The sequence below is a fragment of the Brachycentrus maculatus genome, unplaced genomic scaffold (assembly GCF_059751285.1).
Source record: "Brachycentrus maculatus isolate JH-2025_06_01 unplaced genomic scaffold, ASM5975128v1 h1tg000339l, whole genome shotgun sequence".
NCBI classification, from domain to species: domain Eukaryota; kingdom Metazoa; phylum Arthropoda; class Insecta; order Trichoptera; family Brachycentridae; genus Brachycentrus; species Brachycentrus maculatus.
The window spans coordinates 57,452-73,494 of record NW_028281088.1 but is presented as its reverse complement, the minus strand read 5'-3'; the positions used below and the strand labels follow the sequence as shown (position 1 = coordinate 73,494).

Here is a 16,043-nt window from a genome sequence, read left to right as displayed (position 1 = left end):
AAAGACAAAATTAATAAATTGTGTTATGTACATATTTAAATTGATTGACTTGATATTTTCCGCCTTTTTTCATTGGTACAATCCTTTTTTAAAACAAAGATATATTTAAAAATATTCTCTTTACACTATCCAAATTTAGACAGATTTTATATAAAAATTCATTAAAATGTAATGCAAGGTAAATCAGCTAGCTGACAGTAATTTGTGACCAATTTAAGCGCAGTATTCAATTTAAAACTATTCCATTCAAGTGTTTTGAATAAAATACATATTTTAAAAAAAGTTTTCGAAATAAAACTTAATTTTTCGTCTCCCAAAAAATGTTATTAGCCCCTTGCTTTGTTTTATATTTCCGGTAACTAATCTATCAGGTCGACTTCACAGCTTCTTTGTTAATTGTAATATTTCTAGACAATACAAAAATTATAAAAAGGGATATGTTGAATTTTTTTAAATAGAAACATTCAGTACCTAGATTGCTGTTGTTATTTTAAGTGTTCATGGAATCTTCGGAGGTCATTCTCTGAATTTTTTGTACGACCTTTTTTATGCTGCTCGGCCGCTGTAGAAATTGCGGCTTAACGTACCATGAAGGGGGCTGCAATTCCTCATTGCCTTCTATTGTTTTAGGAAGTTCGCTAATATCGATTCCTTTTGTAGCGCAGTGTGTCGAAATCGTCTCGATTCGTTCTTCAGCCGGAGTCACGAGTCCGCTATGTCCGAGCCCGCGCTTCTTCAAAGGCGATTCTATGGAGACCTGTTTCTTGGTGTAAGGAACTTTCCCCATTTCCACTACCTCTACATCATCCTCGCTCGTTATCTCGCGTTCTTTTTTAGAACTGTGTTTCTTTTGGTTCTGTTGATCTACTGACCAACCCTGGCGTACGGTGCTCCGACGATGCCTCTCCTTCTTGGACAGAAACAAGTTCTCACACTCCTGTCGAAACTTGGGATGGGTGACAACGTACACGAAAGGGTCGATACAACTAGCGAGCTTGGCGCACATGGCCGGAATCATAGACACGATAGGCAGAATCATGTCTTTATAACCGAAGATCCCCATAAGGGAGACGATCGAATACGGTGTCCAGGCTGCAAAAAACAAGGCTATTACGCAAATAACGATACCGGCAAGCTTTACCTCGGTTTTCATCTTCTCCTTTTCGTTGCAGTGCTTCGACGATAGTCGAACGCTTCCCGTAACTTTTCTGCCTATGTTTCTCGTTTCCATGACGACGCTAATGATCTTGGCGTAGCAGAAGGCGATAACCACCAAAGGAAGAACCCAAGCCGCTATGAAAAATACGAAAATAAAGATCTTGGGGTTTAAATCCTCCGAGAGGTAGTCGTAACTGCAACTGGTGAGATATCCTTCGGGGACGTAGCGACCGAGGCCGATGTCTAGGGCGGGGATGATGGCGAAGAAGCCCCCGTACAGCCAGACGAAAACCACGGACAGCTTGGCTCGCAGGCCCGTCAAGGAGCGCAGAGGTTCCAGAGGGTACACCACCACGCTGTAGCGGTCGAAGGCGATGGCCGCGAGAGTGCCGATGGATACTGTACCCGATAAGCCACCGACAAATCCGTATATGTTGCAAGCTAAAAAAAAAACAACAAAAATGGAATTAGGAATTACGAATTAAAATATTATCTTTTGATTCGGCATTAACACTATGGAATGACATGTTGATTATTAAAAAAAATATTAAACGCTTGTACGTGAGGAGACAGCTGAATTTTTTACTTATGGGAAATAAATTAGAAATTTTGAAGTCAAAACATATTTTCTGAATCTACAAGAAATATTCGCAGTTAGTTATTTTAATTCGTTGATCACTTAAAAAAATATTCAAATTTGTAAAATACCACCTATTGAATTATATTTCATTACACACGACTGGTTTCGAAAACTAGTTTTTTTCATCTACAGGTGATTAGTTATAACAATATATATAACGGGTGACTAGTTTTACTAATCACCTGTAGATGAAAGTAACTGTAGTTTCGAAACTAGTCATGTGCAATGAAATAAAACTCAATAATAAACATAATTCTAGTGTTTATTTTTATTTTTTAATAATCAATGAATTAAAATAGCTTACTGCGAATATTTCTTGCAGATCCAGAAAACATTTTCCACGTCGAAATATCTTATATATTTCCTAAAGCAAAAAAAATCAGCTGACCCTGTCAATAATAAGAAAATTATTCGATCGAAGTATCAGTATGAAAGAAAAATTATACCTGGAGAGCAATACCATAGTACGAATATTAAGAATAGAATCTCTGCTTTTGTCGAATTCTCAAGCAATTACGGGGATTATATTTCTTCTTTGTCATTAATGCATTTTTCCTTTTATTCTTGGTTGGTTCTCGTACGACTTACCCCCGGAAAGGACTCTAGCCCCTCCACGCGACTGCTTAAGGTTTCAGCTTACGAAGCGACCGCTCGGTTGGCAAACGCTTTTGTGTTTCTTCTCTCTTTCGTAATCTTGATTTGAAAGCTACGATTTAAAGTCACTCGCGGAATATGATCATCTCAGAAATATGAGTGATGGATATGTATGATCTATGTTCAGATATTCTAAAATGTCTAATGAGATTTTTTTGTCGTTATTAGAGTATTTTTAAATAGACAATCGTTTCATACTTATTAATGTTTTCGTAGGCAGCTATTTTTTTCACATTTTGAGTGAGAAGCACTTGTTGTGTGAAGCACAAATCTGAATGATCTTCAATTAGGATTTATTTTTTAAAAAATGAAGAAGAATATGGAAGTGTGGGCATTTACAGGGCTCACAACTGTCATAGGTTTGGTAAAGTGATCACCAGTTATTTTTTTTAGATTTAATTATTTCTTATTTTTATTCATCATTTCTCCAGTGAAAAATCGTCATAAATACTTAATATATTAAGCGTTAAAGCCATTGAATTTTTTTGCAGTTAAATTTGAATGAATAATATATTTTGGTTTGGTTCTTGTATAATAAAATAATATTTTTTCCCTTATCTATACTAAATTATGCATAGGACACTACATTGTATTAGCTCAGTATTATTTATCTTGATTAATACTTATATGAAGGCAATCCTGCACTTTAGGTACCATTCGAGGGTAAAATATATCAATGGAATAAAAATCACTTATTTTTTAAAAAGGATTAACCCGCAAACTTCTACTTTAAGGATAGGGAAAGTAAATGTGAAAAATGTATCACAAACACCTAGACCAATTGAAAATAAATCTTTCTTGAATTTATTTTGCAATTGGCGGAATCGAACCCGCGACCCCAATTTAGCAGTCGCCAACTATGGTGCCTGCCAAATATATTTATTTTGTTCCTCCTTGGGAATCAAACCCGGTACTTCAAGCACAGTTAGAAACGGACTTTTGCCATTTTTTCCTTGAAAAAAAAAAAAAACATTAGTAACAAATTTTAAATACTAAAATATTCAAGGACTGCCGTAAATTCGTATTTGGTTTATATTGTATAAGAGAAATATCATAAAGTTTTGTCACAATAATGATACAATAAAATTTACAAAATATCTGTTGACAGTCATCATACGCAAGAAATGAAATACATTTTGACATCAGTTTTTTAAAAAAAAAGTGCTTGGAACACAGATATTTTTTCTTCTTTGATGAAATAAACTGACTGGGAGATGTAAATTACAAATGGAAAGCTTTGCAAAATAAAACAAAGAATATGATCGTAGCACATTAAAAAAAAAATGATTGATTTTTACGTGAGACGGTGTATATTTTATGATATGAGGTATGTAAGAATACGCATTTAATTATTTCAATGTTAAAAATAAAAATAAAATATATAATTGCCGTTCGATTCATGGATTATTTTGTGACGTGTTTGTTATTTGTGAGATGTATGAATTATAAACATTATAATATGCATACGCATGTGAGGAGAATGGAACCATCCAGACTCCCTCACATTTCGTTGCATGGCCAACTCCATGGTAGACGACTCCAGGGCAGACCACCAAAGAAATGGATCGACGGCTGGAAATCGACTTTTCAGGGGGCTAATCCCTCTTAAAAAAAGGTCACAAGGCCTACACAAAGCAGAAGAACAAGAAGAAGATATGTATAATATGTTACAATATTTTAATTACAAATACTATAAGATCTAAAACGTGCACAAGTAAGAAATTGTTTATTTAATACAAAAATATAGGACGTTTACAAATCTAGGAGGAATAAAACACAGAATTTTTTGATTATGGCGTTTTTTCAATTAGACAGAAATTAATTTTTACCAATGTGTTATTAATTACATTAAAGACTAATATAAATATGAAAAACAATTTTCTTCAACAAATTTTTATGATGTAAGAAAAAAGATTTGTATTAATAGTATCGTTTTAAGTTTCAATCATAAAATTTCAATTCAATTTAGTTCGACAAAGTGCTTTACCGATATGTATTTTAAAAACCTACATATATATTTAAATTTTTAAAGTAAAATATCTGAAGATTACATATCGAAGCTATAATGAAATATAAATACAACGGAGCTAGATTATTCATTTGAATTTAATATGACAAATTAATTTTTATTTTAAATATAAAATTCCAATGATTTATAGAGTCTACTAAATTGTATTTTATTATTAAACATACACAAAAATAAAATTTGAGGCATTTGCTTCGCCTTGTTATGGCACTATCAAACTAATGAACTGTCGGGTTGTGGTCCCGTGGTTAGTGTCGCGGACTCCAATCTACCACAACTTGATACCTATTTCTAATAGTGAGCCGCTTAGGCTCACAGAAATAGTATGAAATTGAAATATGTGTGTAAATTAGTGTAATTTAAAAAAAGGTAGTTTGATTATGCCTAACAAGGCGAAACAATTGTTACAAATTAATTTTTTTTGTGTTTTTAATAATAAAATAAAACTTTGTAGACTGTTTAAATCAAAGTTTGATTTTGATATTTAAGATTTAGATTAAAATGGAGTTCTAGAAATTAAACGCCAAACCGATAAACAAAATGACAAGTTAAATTTAATATTTCGTTTAAATTAAAAATAAGTTTTCAAATAATTCTTTACATAATTTTGTGACATTTTTAAAGTATTAGTCAGAGTTGTATCAGTGAGGGTATTTAAATGAATTTTTAATTAAACATTTCAACGATAAAGCTGAAAAATGTGACGTATCTAATTTGAAGGGATTTACTTACGATGGACAACACAACACGAACATTCAATTTCTAGTAAAGACACAGCGGAAGACTCGACACACACTTTGTCTATGGACAATATCACAGGGGTCTATGGTTACTGTAGCGTTTCGTATCCAAATTCCAAATTCAACTAATCATTTTGTCTCCTCCTCATACTTAGCTTTAGGCATCGTCCAAACACAAAGCTATTACGCGACCATCGCAAGTTCTAGCGAATTTTATTCGTACGAATCCGCTTTTAAACATGTGTACAGATCTCAACAAGGTGTCCTAATTGGTCGCACGAATGCCAATTTGGACACTTATTATATCTGTATGTTTAAGACTTAGATCTCAAGCTTATCTTAAACGTTTGCTCACGCTCAATTAAAAAAAAGTAAAAAGGAGACTGACCGGAGTATTTCGTCGTAACGTAACACGTTACGATGCGAGCATTCAGGCAGTCAGTACACCGAGCCGAGCGCTCCATCCATAGTTTCGGATGCTCGGTGATGCTCGCCGCGAGCGATGTTACAATGTTATGTTACGACGAAATGCTCCGGTCAGTCTCCACCTTAATGGATATTTTTTTTATTTTTAATATAAATGTGGAAAAAATATTTTTATTTATATTTTTTAACTCCTTACCCTTCAATAACTGTTTTCAATTCAAAACCATATAATTATTTTGAAGACAAAAACGATGTTTTAAGAACGTTTTAAGAACGTTTTAAGAGCGTTTTAAGAACGTTTTAAGAATGTTTTAAGAACGAAGAAAGAAAATCATTTACGTAAAATGTTACCTAGATTTAAAAAAAATACAGTTGCGGATTCGTAGGAGTAAAATTCGCAAGAACTTACGATGGTCGCCTAATCGCATTGTATTAGGACGAAGCCTTATTATTGAGGCGTTTATCGCGATACGTTAAATTTGAAAATGGTTCAGTCGCGTCACGTTGGGATAACACACGTTCGAGGAAGCTCGGGACATAACACCATCCAGCTAAAAGCCAAGTCCAGCGTCTCATTACAAGCCGAGCTACATGTTACCTCTCTGCCCAAAGGCTGGACCAAAGTGTATAGAATTGTAGACAAACGCGGGCATCTCACACATCATCATTAAATCACTGAACGCAAGATTCACCACGAGGATGTTGGCCGGGGTTCGCAGGGATCTGCATCTAAAAGAAACCATTCAAAATGATGAGATTAAATATGTCTTAAGATTTTTACCTGTCGTACCAAGAGCGGGTCCCCGATATACAGAATTGTAGATAAATATGGGCATTTTCGCTATCATCATGAAATCACTTAGCGCGAGATTGATGACCAATATGTTGGCTGGTGTTCGCAGCGACCGGCATCTAAAATCAACATAACGGCGTTAGCAAATTCAATAACAATATTTCATATTATTCAATCACTAAATAGGTAGAACATTTTGATTGTCTCCAAATACTTGTTTACAAATATTTTCATCTCACCAATAGATGTCTCTAGTGAAGTTCTAGTGACTCAAAAATAATGTTTCAAAATTGGTTCACACATATGTAGAACTTCCAAGAATTTGAGTATTGCGTTTGTCAATAATGGGTAGAATTGATGAATGTTACACGTGTGTAAAGTGATCACTTAAACCAGCCTATGACGGTCGTCAGCCCCGTAAATGCCCAGACTTCCATATTCTTCTTTGTCTTTGATGAGATGTCAAAAAATAAATAGGTAGAAAATAATATAGACACGCTCAGTAAATATGGTCAGATTTCACAAAGTTTCGAGTATTTAAATACTTGTTAACCATCCGCCACCGTAGTATAATAGTCAGCATGTTCGGCTACCGTTCTGGAGGTCGCGAATTCGATTCCTAGGGGGGGGGGTCAAATAAATAAAAGTGGATTTTGTCACTATAATTCTTATTCAATATTACCCTTGACTGGTACCTAAAGCGGAGGGCTGATGACCTTTCCTTCATGTGTTAACGATCAAGATTACACTGCATTTATATGATGTAGTGACTTATGCACTATTGGAGTACGGATAAGGGTTTGAATAAGAAGAAATACTTCACAAATCTAGGTTTCTCCAGTTAGAAGTTATCTATATTGACATCTCAACATAGATGAAGAAGAATACATAAGTCTGGATATTTACAGGGATACGGCACTGTAAAGTGATAATTTTAAACACGTGTAACATTCACCATTCTACCCATGATTGACAAACACACCATTCAAATTTTAAAAAATGTACCTTTAATTCCTTTAACTGACACCTTTTTTCACATGTGAGTTCTCGGCCATATCTATGATTGACTTGATAAATAACTCTAAAGTGGTGTTATTTTAAATTTTTAACATCTTAACAAAGATGAAGAAGAACATGAAAGTCTGAGTATTTACAGGCCTTCGACATATCGCAGGTTGGTTAAGTGATCACTTTACACACGTGTAACATTTACTATTCTACCCATGATTAACAATCACAGTATTCATTCTTTTTGGAATTCATACATTTTAAAAACACCAATATTCCTACATATTATATTACAAACTCTTTTATCATTTTGTATCCAATATCTTGATGAAAATTATTAATGAAAGTTAAAAGAAAGTTTTCATAAACTACATATCGCTCACTCCTTTCAAGAACGTCATAAATGAAAATCGTCAATTTTCAGTTGCGCATGTTTTCGGAGTGCCCAGAAAACGTACTATATCCCAGCAAAAGAAGCATATTTTTAACTTGATATTTACCCGCTACAAGGCAGAAAATTTTGTTTTTGCATTTTGAAGAAAAGGTATTGTTTAATTATTTTTTAAATATACTAAATATTTTTCAAATGGAGAAAAAACCTTCACGTTTTACCTAAAAAGATCTGTTGCAAAGTAAAAAGTTCAAAAAGTAACTTGAAATACATTGTACTATATTATAAAACTTTAAAAACGGTCTGCAGAAAAATAATGTTTTTTGATTTATGACGGTCTTGAAAGGAGTGAGCGATATGTTACACAAATGATACAAACTTGGCATGATTGATCATACTTAATATTTTGATTGTTTCAAAAACTTGAAAGTGGTTAGGTTAGGAATCGGAATAATCGGCGACTATGATGGATGAACTTGGAAAAAGCGAAGAACTTTTGCAAAGACAGTACTGTGGTATTCTATACTCTCTCCATACCCCTTCGGAGAGTAGTGGTGATGGTTAGTTAGTATGTTATGTAACACCAAAAAAAAATCATACGACGCAAGTATTAAAGTTGAATTAGATTGTAATCATTGGACGAAATTATTAAAAAACTTCTATAATCGATTGAATTCATATTTATTTATTGAAACTTCATGTACAGAAAATAAATATGTACATTGGCGGGCTTATTGCTAGTAAGCAATATTTTCCAACCTACCAAAAACAGACTTGTGATATCGGTCAAAACGTTTAATAAATTATATAGTTGTTTGCAATCAGATGGTAGATAGTGAGCGAGTGTTTTTGTCTAGAATTTTCTCTAATGAATTACATGATATTATAGTAACTTTAAAGATTAAGAGTAAATCCACTCACGAGTAGGCAAAGGCTATGAAACTTAAAAAGTTGAAGCCTGAGTAGAGTCATGATAAGCAGTGTTGCATAAGCCGTAGCTAGATTTCAGAGTCATTTGGACGTTAGGTAATTAAAAAAAAGGGTAGATAGTGCTTGAACATTACAAAAAAACATAAATTTCATATTACTGCTGTATTAATTAAGCAATTATTTTACATTTGATTAAACATTTATGAAAATTACAAATTGATGATAATAGGGAAGGCAAAGGAAAAAGGGAGTTTAGTTAGTTATTCTTATGTGTAAAAACCCCCGTTAAGATGATGTTAAATAGGATGTAGCAATTTTACACAAATATTAGCATTATATTTGATATTATTCACAGGATTTTCGATATCATTTGAAAAAAATCGGTGTATTCAGATACCTGGATAAATGATCGAATCTGGGATTAATTTCGGGAAAAGGTTTTCATCTCTATTTGTCATTTTTCAATAGATACAAGGGTTTGCATATATTTTTGAGAATTTATTAAATAGAAAATTCGGTATATACAGACGAAGTTTCAGGAGAATTCGATTATCAATTTAATAGTTAATATTTGTATAAGCTATTGAATATATTATTTCAGTAAAAAAATCAAAGCATTACTTTAATTTTAAGTTAAATGATAGCGTTATCGTTCAATTTATGATGAATTTTGAAATTTAAAAAAATCAGTGTAGTTGGAAAAAGAATCAGAGGAAGTCTGATAAAGACTTGGTTTAACACAAACTATATCACAAATCGAAGTTTGAGCTCATCAAAAATTATCATAAAAAAATAACTTCATAAAAAAACTAACATTAATTAGTAAAACGTCATTATTTTCTCAATATCAAGAACATAATATTTCTTAATATTTTTTGACATCTCATCAAAGATGAAGAAGAATATGGAAGTCTGGGCATTTACGGGGCTGATTGGTGAGATGAATGAAGCTTTTTATTGAGCAGAAACTCTTTTATTTGTATGTGGTATCCGAATCCTATAACAATATTTCATCTCACAAATAGAAACCTTGTTCATGAATCACTAGAACTTCAATAGAGACATCTATTGGTGAGATGTAAAGAAGCTTTTTACTAAGCGGAAACTCTTATATTAAGATAAATAATTGGTGAGATGTAAATAAAAAGCTTCTTTACATCTCACCAATAGATGTCTCTAGTGAAGTTTTAGTGATTCAAGAACATTGTTTCAAAATTTGTTTCATATACATAGAATTTCCAAGAGTTTGAATAGTGTTGTTGTCAATAATGGGTAGAATCGGTGAATGTTACACGTGTGTAAAGTAATCACTTAAACCAGCCTATGACGGTCGTCAGCCCCGTGAACGCCCACACTTACATATTCTTCTTCATATTTGATGAGATGTCAAAAAATAATTATATTTTTTATCGTTAATTTGTGAAAGCAATGTAATCAGTCCTGTTCTTCGTGTACTAGTTAGTCCAAAGTGATATGAAATAAATATCCAAGTAAAAAATCGTTTTTATCCTTCTGAGAATTGAACCCGTGACTTCCAGCACGATATAAAACTCACTAACTCATGAGATATCAAAAAATAATATGTAAAATACTCTTATAATTGGAGATTATCCAGATTTGTAAACAAGTATTTGGACACACTCAACATATTGTAAATAATATTTCTTAATGAAAATGAATTTCTTTTAAAAAAATGTCTTCTAGTTGTGTAATTGAAGTTGAAATCGTGGCTCATTATAGTAATATGTCCAATTAAGCAGAAGAAATAAAGTTTTGAAACAGTAGTAAATTTTATTTCAAATTATTTATTCTCTCAAGTTTTACAGTTGTTTAAATATCAGTGTATAAATATTATTGTAAAGTTTGATAAAGCAAATACGATAAAAAATACCACCGAAAATCATTCTGCCGTTGGCGATGCTGAACATTAAAAAATATATCTTCCAACGGAAATATAAGTCGAAAGTCGACTTTACCGAATCTGAAAATCCTCCCTTTATTTATCAAGTTGGAGCCCTCTAGAAATTGTCCCTATTTTCTTTCTCAAATGTTTTGAACGCCGCTGGTTTATCAAAAGTAAACAAATTATCAGCTCGTGACAACAGAAGAACGTTTTATTGTCAAATTATTAAATCGTCTCCATTTCCTTACTTTTTACACGTGCGTGAAAAAATAAATTTATTTATATTCACATACTTTTTGTGTTTCCAAATACTTGTTCACAAATTTGAGCTTTTCGCAGTAAGGAGTTCTTTTTTTATTTTTTTGTTGACATCTCAACATAGATAAAGAAGAATAAAGACGTTTGAATATTTCTTCTTCTATTATAACCCTTATCCGCACCCAATGGTGCATAGGGCACTGAATCGTATTGACGCAGTGTTATATTGATCGTTACTTACACGAAGGCATGGTGATCACACCTGCGTTTGAGTAACAAGTCCAGGATAGTACCTATTAAATTAATATTAAGGCTTAAAATCAATAATATTTCTTATCAGCCGCCCCCCTGGAAATCGAACCCGGGAGCTCCATCACGCCAGCCAAACACGCTAATCATTTCACCACGGATGCAGAAAAAGCTGTAAATACCCAAACTTCCATATTCTTCTTTATCTATGTTGAAATAACAAAAAATATAAATATAACTGCTAAGTGGAGAAAACTCAGACATATGAACAAGTATTAAGATACATTGAAAACGTTATGAGTAAAAATATGTGCCTGGTTAAATTATAAGCTGCATTAAATTTTGCATCACGTTTTCGGGCGTTTTTCAGTGTGTAAAAATAATCCTGGGTTCGGATAGTGCATGCATCCAAATAAAGTATATATATATATATATATATATATATATATATATATATATATATATATATATATATATATATATATATATATATATATATATATATATATATATATATATATATATATATATATATATATATATATATATATATATATATATATATATATATATATATATATATATATATATATATATATATATATATATATATATATATATATATATATATATATATATATATATATATATATATATATATATATATATATATATATATATATATATATATATATATATACTTATAGTATATATACTTATAGTATATATATATATATATATATATATATATTACTATATAGTGATTACTTAACCAGCCTTTGACAGGTAATAAGCCCTATAAATACCCAATCATCCATTTTCTTTTTCATCTTTATTAATATGTAAAAAAAGTGATTTTATTTTTCGTAAGTAATTTTATAAATCCATTGAGTGCGCAAACCTTAACGAGAATTGAAGTCAAAACTCGACCTAAATCAAACAGACGTCAACCCTTGATCGTTTTAAACCTCTTTACTTGAACTACTAGTTTTAAAAATAATGAACTGCGAGCCGATGATAATGCAAGCGAACATTCGTGGTAGAATTCGTTTCTGATTATGGGTCTGATACGGTTAACACATTCGACTTGACAGCTTAGAGCTTTCATTACAATTCAGCTTAGATTTTTCAGTATTGTTAAGTAATGAAAAATTGATTTGTTAAAAAGTTGGTTAAATTTAATATTGAAAAAAAAAGATACAATAAATACAGGGTGAGTCAAACTTTGTCATCATTTTGACAGTTCAGTTTATTACACTATTTTCTGTCCATGTGTGCTTAAACGAGTAGCATAGTTTCCATAAAGTCTATTATACCGATATGGGTATCAAAAGAGCTAATTGAATGTAAAACAAATTCAGACATATAAATATATATATATATATATATATATATATATATATATATATATATATATATATATATATATATATATATATATATATACACACACATATATATATATATATATATATATATATATATATATATATATATAAATATAAAAAAAATAATAAAAGGTGCATATACCATACTTTCATGGCCCAGAAAGCGTCCATATCTTGGGTCTATTAAGACCCGATAATAAGCCGGGTTTTCGCTTCAGTAGTCTGGTGAGCCCGTAAGTCCGGTATTGGATCTACGAGTACATAGAGAACGAGGTAACATAAAAATAGAAAATCGCTTCAAATTCCATAAAGAGTAAGGAGAAGAGACTTTAAAATGTAAATTTTAAAATGTAAATTTTATAGGATCGAAATGGACCCAAGCAAGAGTTCAATCACCTCTCGATGGAAGGACCGCTCTCTCGGAAATCCCAAAATTACCAGTTAAAGTAAATTCTTGAAAAAATATAACGAAAAAAAAATTTATATATTCGGTTTAAGGGAAATTTAATTTTTAAAATCTTTTTGCAAAATAAAGTTTCAATGATCAAAATTGACCCAAGTCAAGAGTTCAATAAACTGTCGATGGAAGGACCGCTTTTTCGAAATCCCAAAATTAGCAGTTAAAGTAAATTCATGCGAAAATATAACGAAAGTCAATATTTGGTTGTGGGAAAATTTAATTTTGAAAAGCTATTTGCTCTATATTTCAGAGCACCACCAAGGAGCATTAAATTTTTTGTCACCTGTCAGTTTCATGTTTTACCAATATCGGAACCAAAATGCTACTTTTATTTTCAAAGAAAGCTGAAATTCAGCATCAAAGTAATGTATCTGTTTCTTAAGAAATATATTGATATATTATACTTAAAGCAAAAAATAACACATTATATGATCATATCATACATACACGTGTCGTAAAATGAGAAGATTTTATTTTATTTTTAAAAGCTTATATTAGGTTTATAATTTAGGTTGGGGATTTTATTAACCTTAAAATTGATTTCGTCGATTTCCTGTCATATGTTATACCCTTAAAGAATACCTTACGCAGGGAATTCAAATATATTACCAAATACGAGCTGTTTGACATAATACGCAGAAAGAAAACATCGTAAAGTGAAAAGGCGCCACTCCGCTCGCGCCCGTTGCCCAATTTCCATTTTGGGTGAGAAACATCTTGTTGACAGATAAGGAAGTAACTACAACACAAAATACTATGCCACTGTATCTTCTTGTCAAATAATATATTCACGTATGATAAAAGATTTATATGAAATCAGTGGCGCGCTCAGAGGTTTTTTTTTTAAAGGTGGGTAATTTTTGATCGAATTATAACAATAACCCCGATAAAATACTCATGAACGAACAATTAAACATGGTTTATTCACCTTTATTTAATTTTGGGAAAAAAAATACACTTTTTAAAATTAAATAACTTAGTTTTAACCACTTTTTTACTAATTCAATTTAACCTACCGGTTTCCACAAGAACCATTATAAAAATAACATTTAAGATTGACGTGGTGAAACCACGTTTATCCTTTCAGGCTGGCTAAAAAAATCAATCATCAATCCATTTAATTAATTAGTCTTAGGTAATTTTTTTTTCTGTGCGCGCAAATATTTTTTATGGCTCCGACCTTTTATAATTTACCTGTCGTAAATCTAAAATGTATTTAAATGGTTTGAATCAAAAAAACTGTCGCCAACCCGCTGGCCTTTGTAAAGGGATAATAGATGTTTGCCGGTGGTCTTTATTATTATACTAAGAGCATTCTTTATTATATTATAAATAAAATTAAGTTTGCTAATTGAAATGTCAAGACGTTGAAAATTTTGGGGGTGGATACAAGCGCACCGTCAGCCAATGAAAAATGGTTTCGAGGGCGTGATCTTCAAGGAGAGAAACCGAATATAACGGGAAGAAATCAGTGGGATCGATGACTTGGAAGCCAGCACTTGGAAGCCAACAATTGGAAGGATCAGTTGGAAGGGATCCATCGGATCAGAGAAGACCGACCAGTCGGACTGGTCGGAATAGTCAGTTGGAAGGGCATTCGGGAAATCAGTGGGATCAAGGAGTTGGAAGGAGCAGTCGGGAGAGATCAGGGGGATCGAGCAGTCGGGAGAAATCAGTTAGAAGGAGCATACCTACACCAGGTTTTAAGACTTAAGTGAGGAGAAGAGCGGGAGCTCTACACAGGGAGAAAGAAGATAGAAAAAAAGGGAGTTACTCATCCGGAGTATCCCACGCAGAAAACGCTGCAAGAAAAGCAAACGCACGCCGGGTCATAAGCCTCAAATTAAAAGCTGAAGCTCTACTAGGAGAAGAAGAAGATAAGAAGCAAGAATCATCGCACGGCGGCCCGTCATCAGAAGAACCTCATCCCAGCATCCAACGGCGCAGCTTTTTCACAAAGGATCACGGCCACCTCAGCATCACGGCGCATCTTTTCCACCAAAGGTTAGAATAAGTTTAATTTAAGATAGGGTTAATTAATCTTAAGCTAATTTAAGATAGCAATTTAAGATTGGTTTAAGTTGAAGTCGCCTTTGTATAATTTTGATCTTTTTAATTAAATTAATTTAAGTATATTTTTTGTGCTGAATTTTCTTTCATCTCCCTACCCCCCCCCCTTTCTAATATTCCCAAGGCATATCAGCTTGATAAGGTGGGCGACGTCAAGATTTTTACGGAGTGTGTGGAAGTTTTTGGAGAGAGTATTTTAATGAGTATAATATTTTTGAATTAAAATAAACCCTGATGATGACAAGGTTCTTGTCGAAACCGGTAGGTTAAATTGCATTAATAAAAAAGTGGTTAAAACTTAGTTATTTAATTTTGTAAAGTTTATAAAATGTGCCACAAAGTATCTGCGGAAAACATTCAAGAAAAAGTTAATTCACCTTTACTTAATATTTAAAGATAATAAAAAAGCATTATCTGGTCACGTGGATTTTTTATTATATACAACTACCTTATAATGTTCAATATTTAAGAACTACACTATGGTATATACAAATAAACATAAAATTGTCTAATTAGAAGTTAAAAATTCTAATTAGAAATTAATAAGTATATAAACAATCCTAATTTTAAAATCATTAATGAACAAACCAACCTTATATCTTCACCACTGCTAAACATATTTAAATAGACTATTATTATACATCATCTCTCTCTATGTAAACGCTTGCATGATGCGTTATTGATAAACTAATAATTATATCTACATACATAATTAATTATATCTTCATACTTATATATATTCTTTCTTAAAATTAAAATAAAAATTGCCATGTCAATAAATTCTCCCTTCCCAGAAAATAAATATAAGGGTACATACCTACATCCCCCACTACCTAATGAACAAACAAACCTTATGTCTTCACTACTGTTAAACATATTTAAATAGACTATTACTGTACATCATCTCTCTCTATGTAAACGCTTGCATGATGCGTTGTTGATAAACTAA

At 31.9% G+C, this 16,043-nt stretch overlaps 1 protein-coding gene across 1 annotated transcript in view; it reads right to left on the bottom strand.

The window, feature by feature from the left end:
* Positions 1-490: 490 nt before the first annotated feature.
* LOC148303926 (opsin-2-like) overlaps positions 491-16,043 on the bottom strand; it is a 60,771-nt gene continuing 45,218 nt past the window's right edge. Inside the window, exons 2-3 of the mRNA XM_088269121.1 lie at positions 6,426-6,556; positions 491-1,599 (exon numbers count right to left, since the gene is read on the bottom strand). Coding sequence (XP_088125247.1) covers positions 491-1,599; positions 6,426-6,556 — 1,240 coding nt within the window. The remainder of the gene's footprint in view (positions 1,600-6,425; positions 6,557-16,043) is intronic.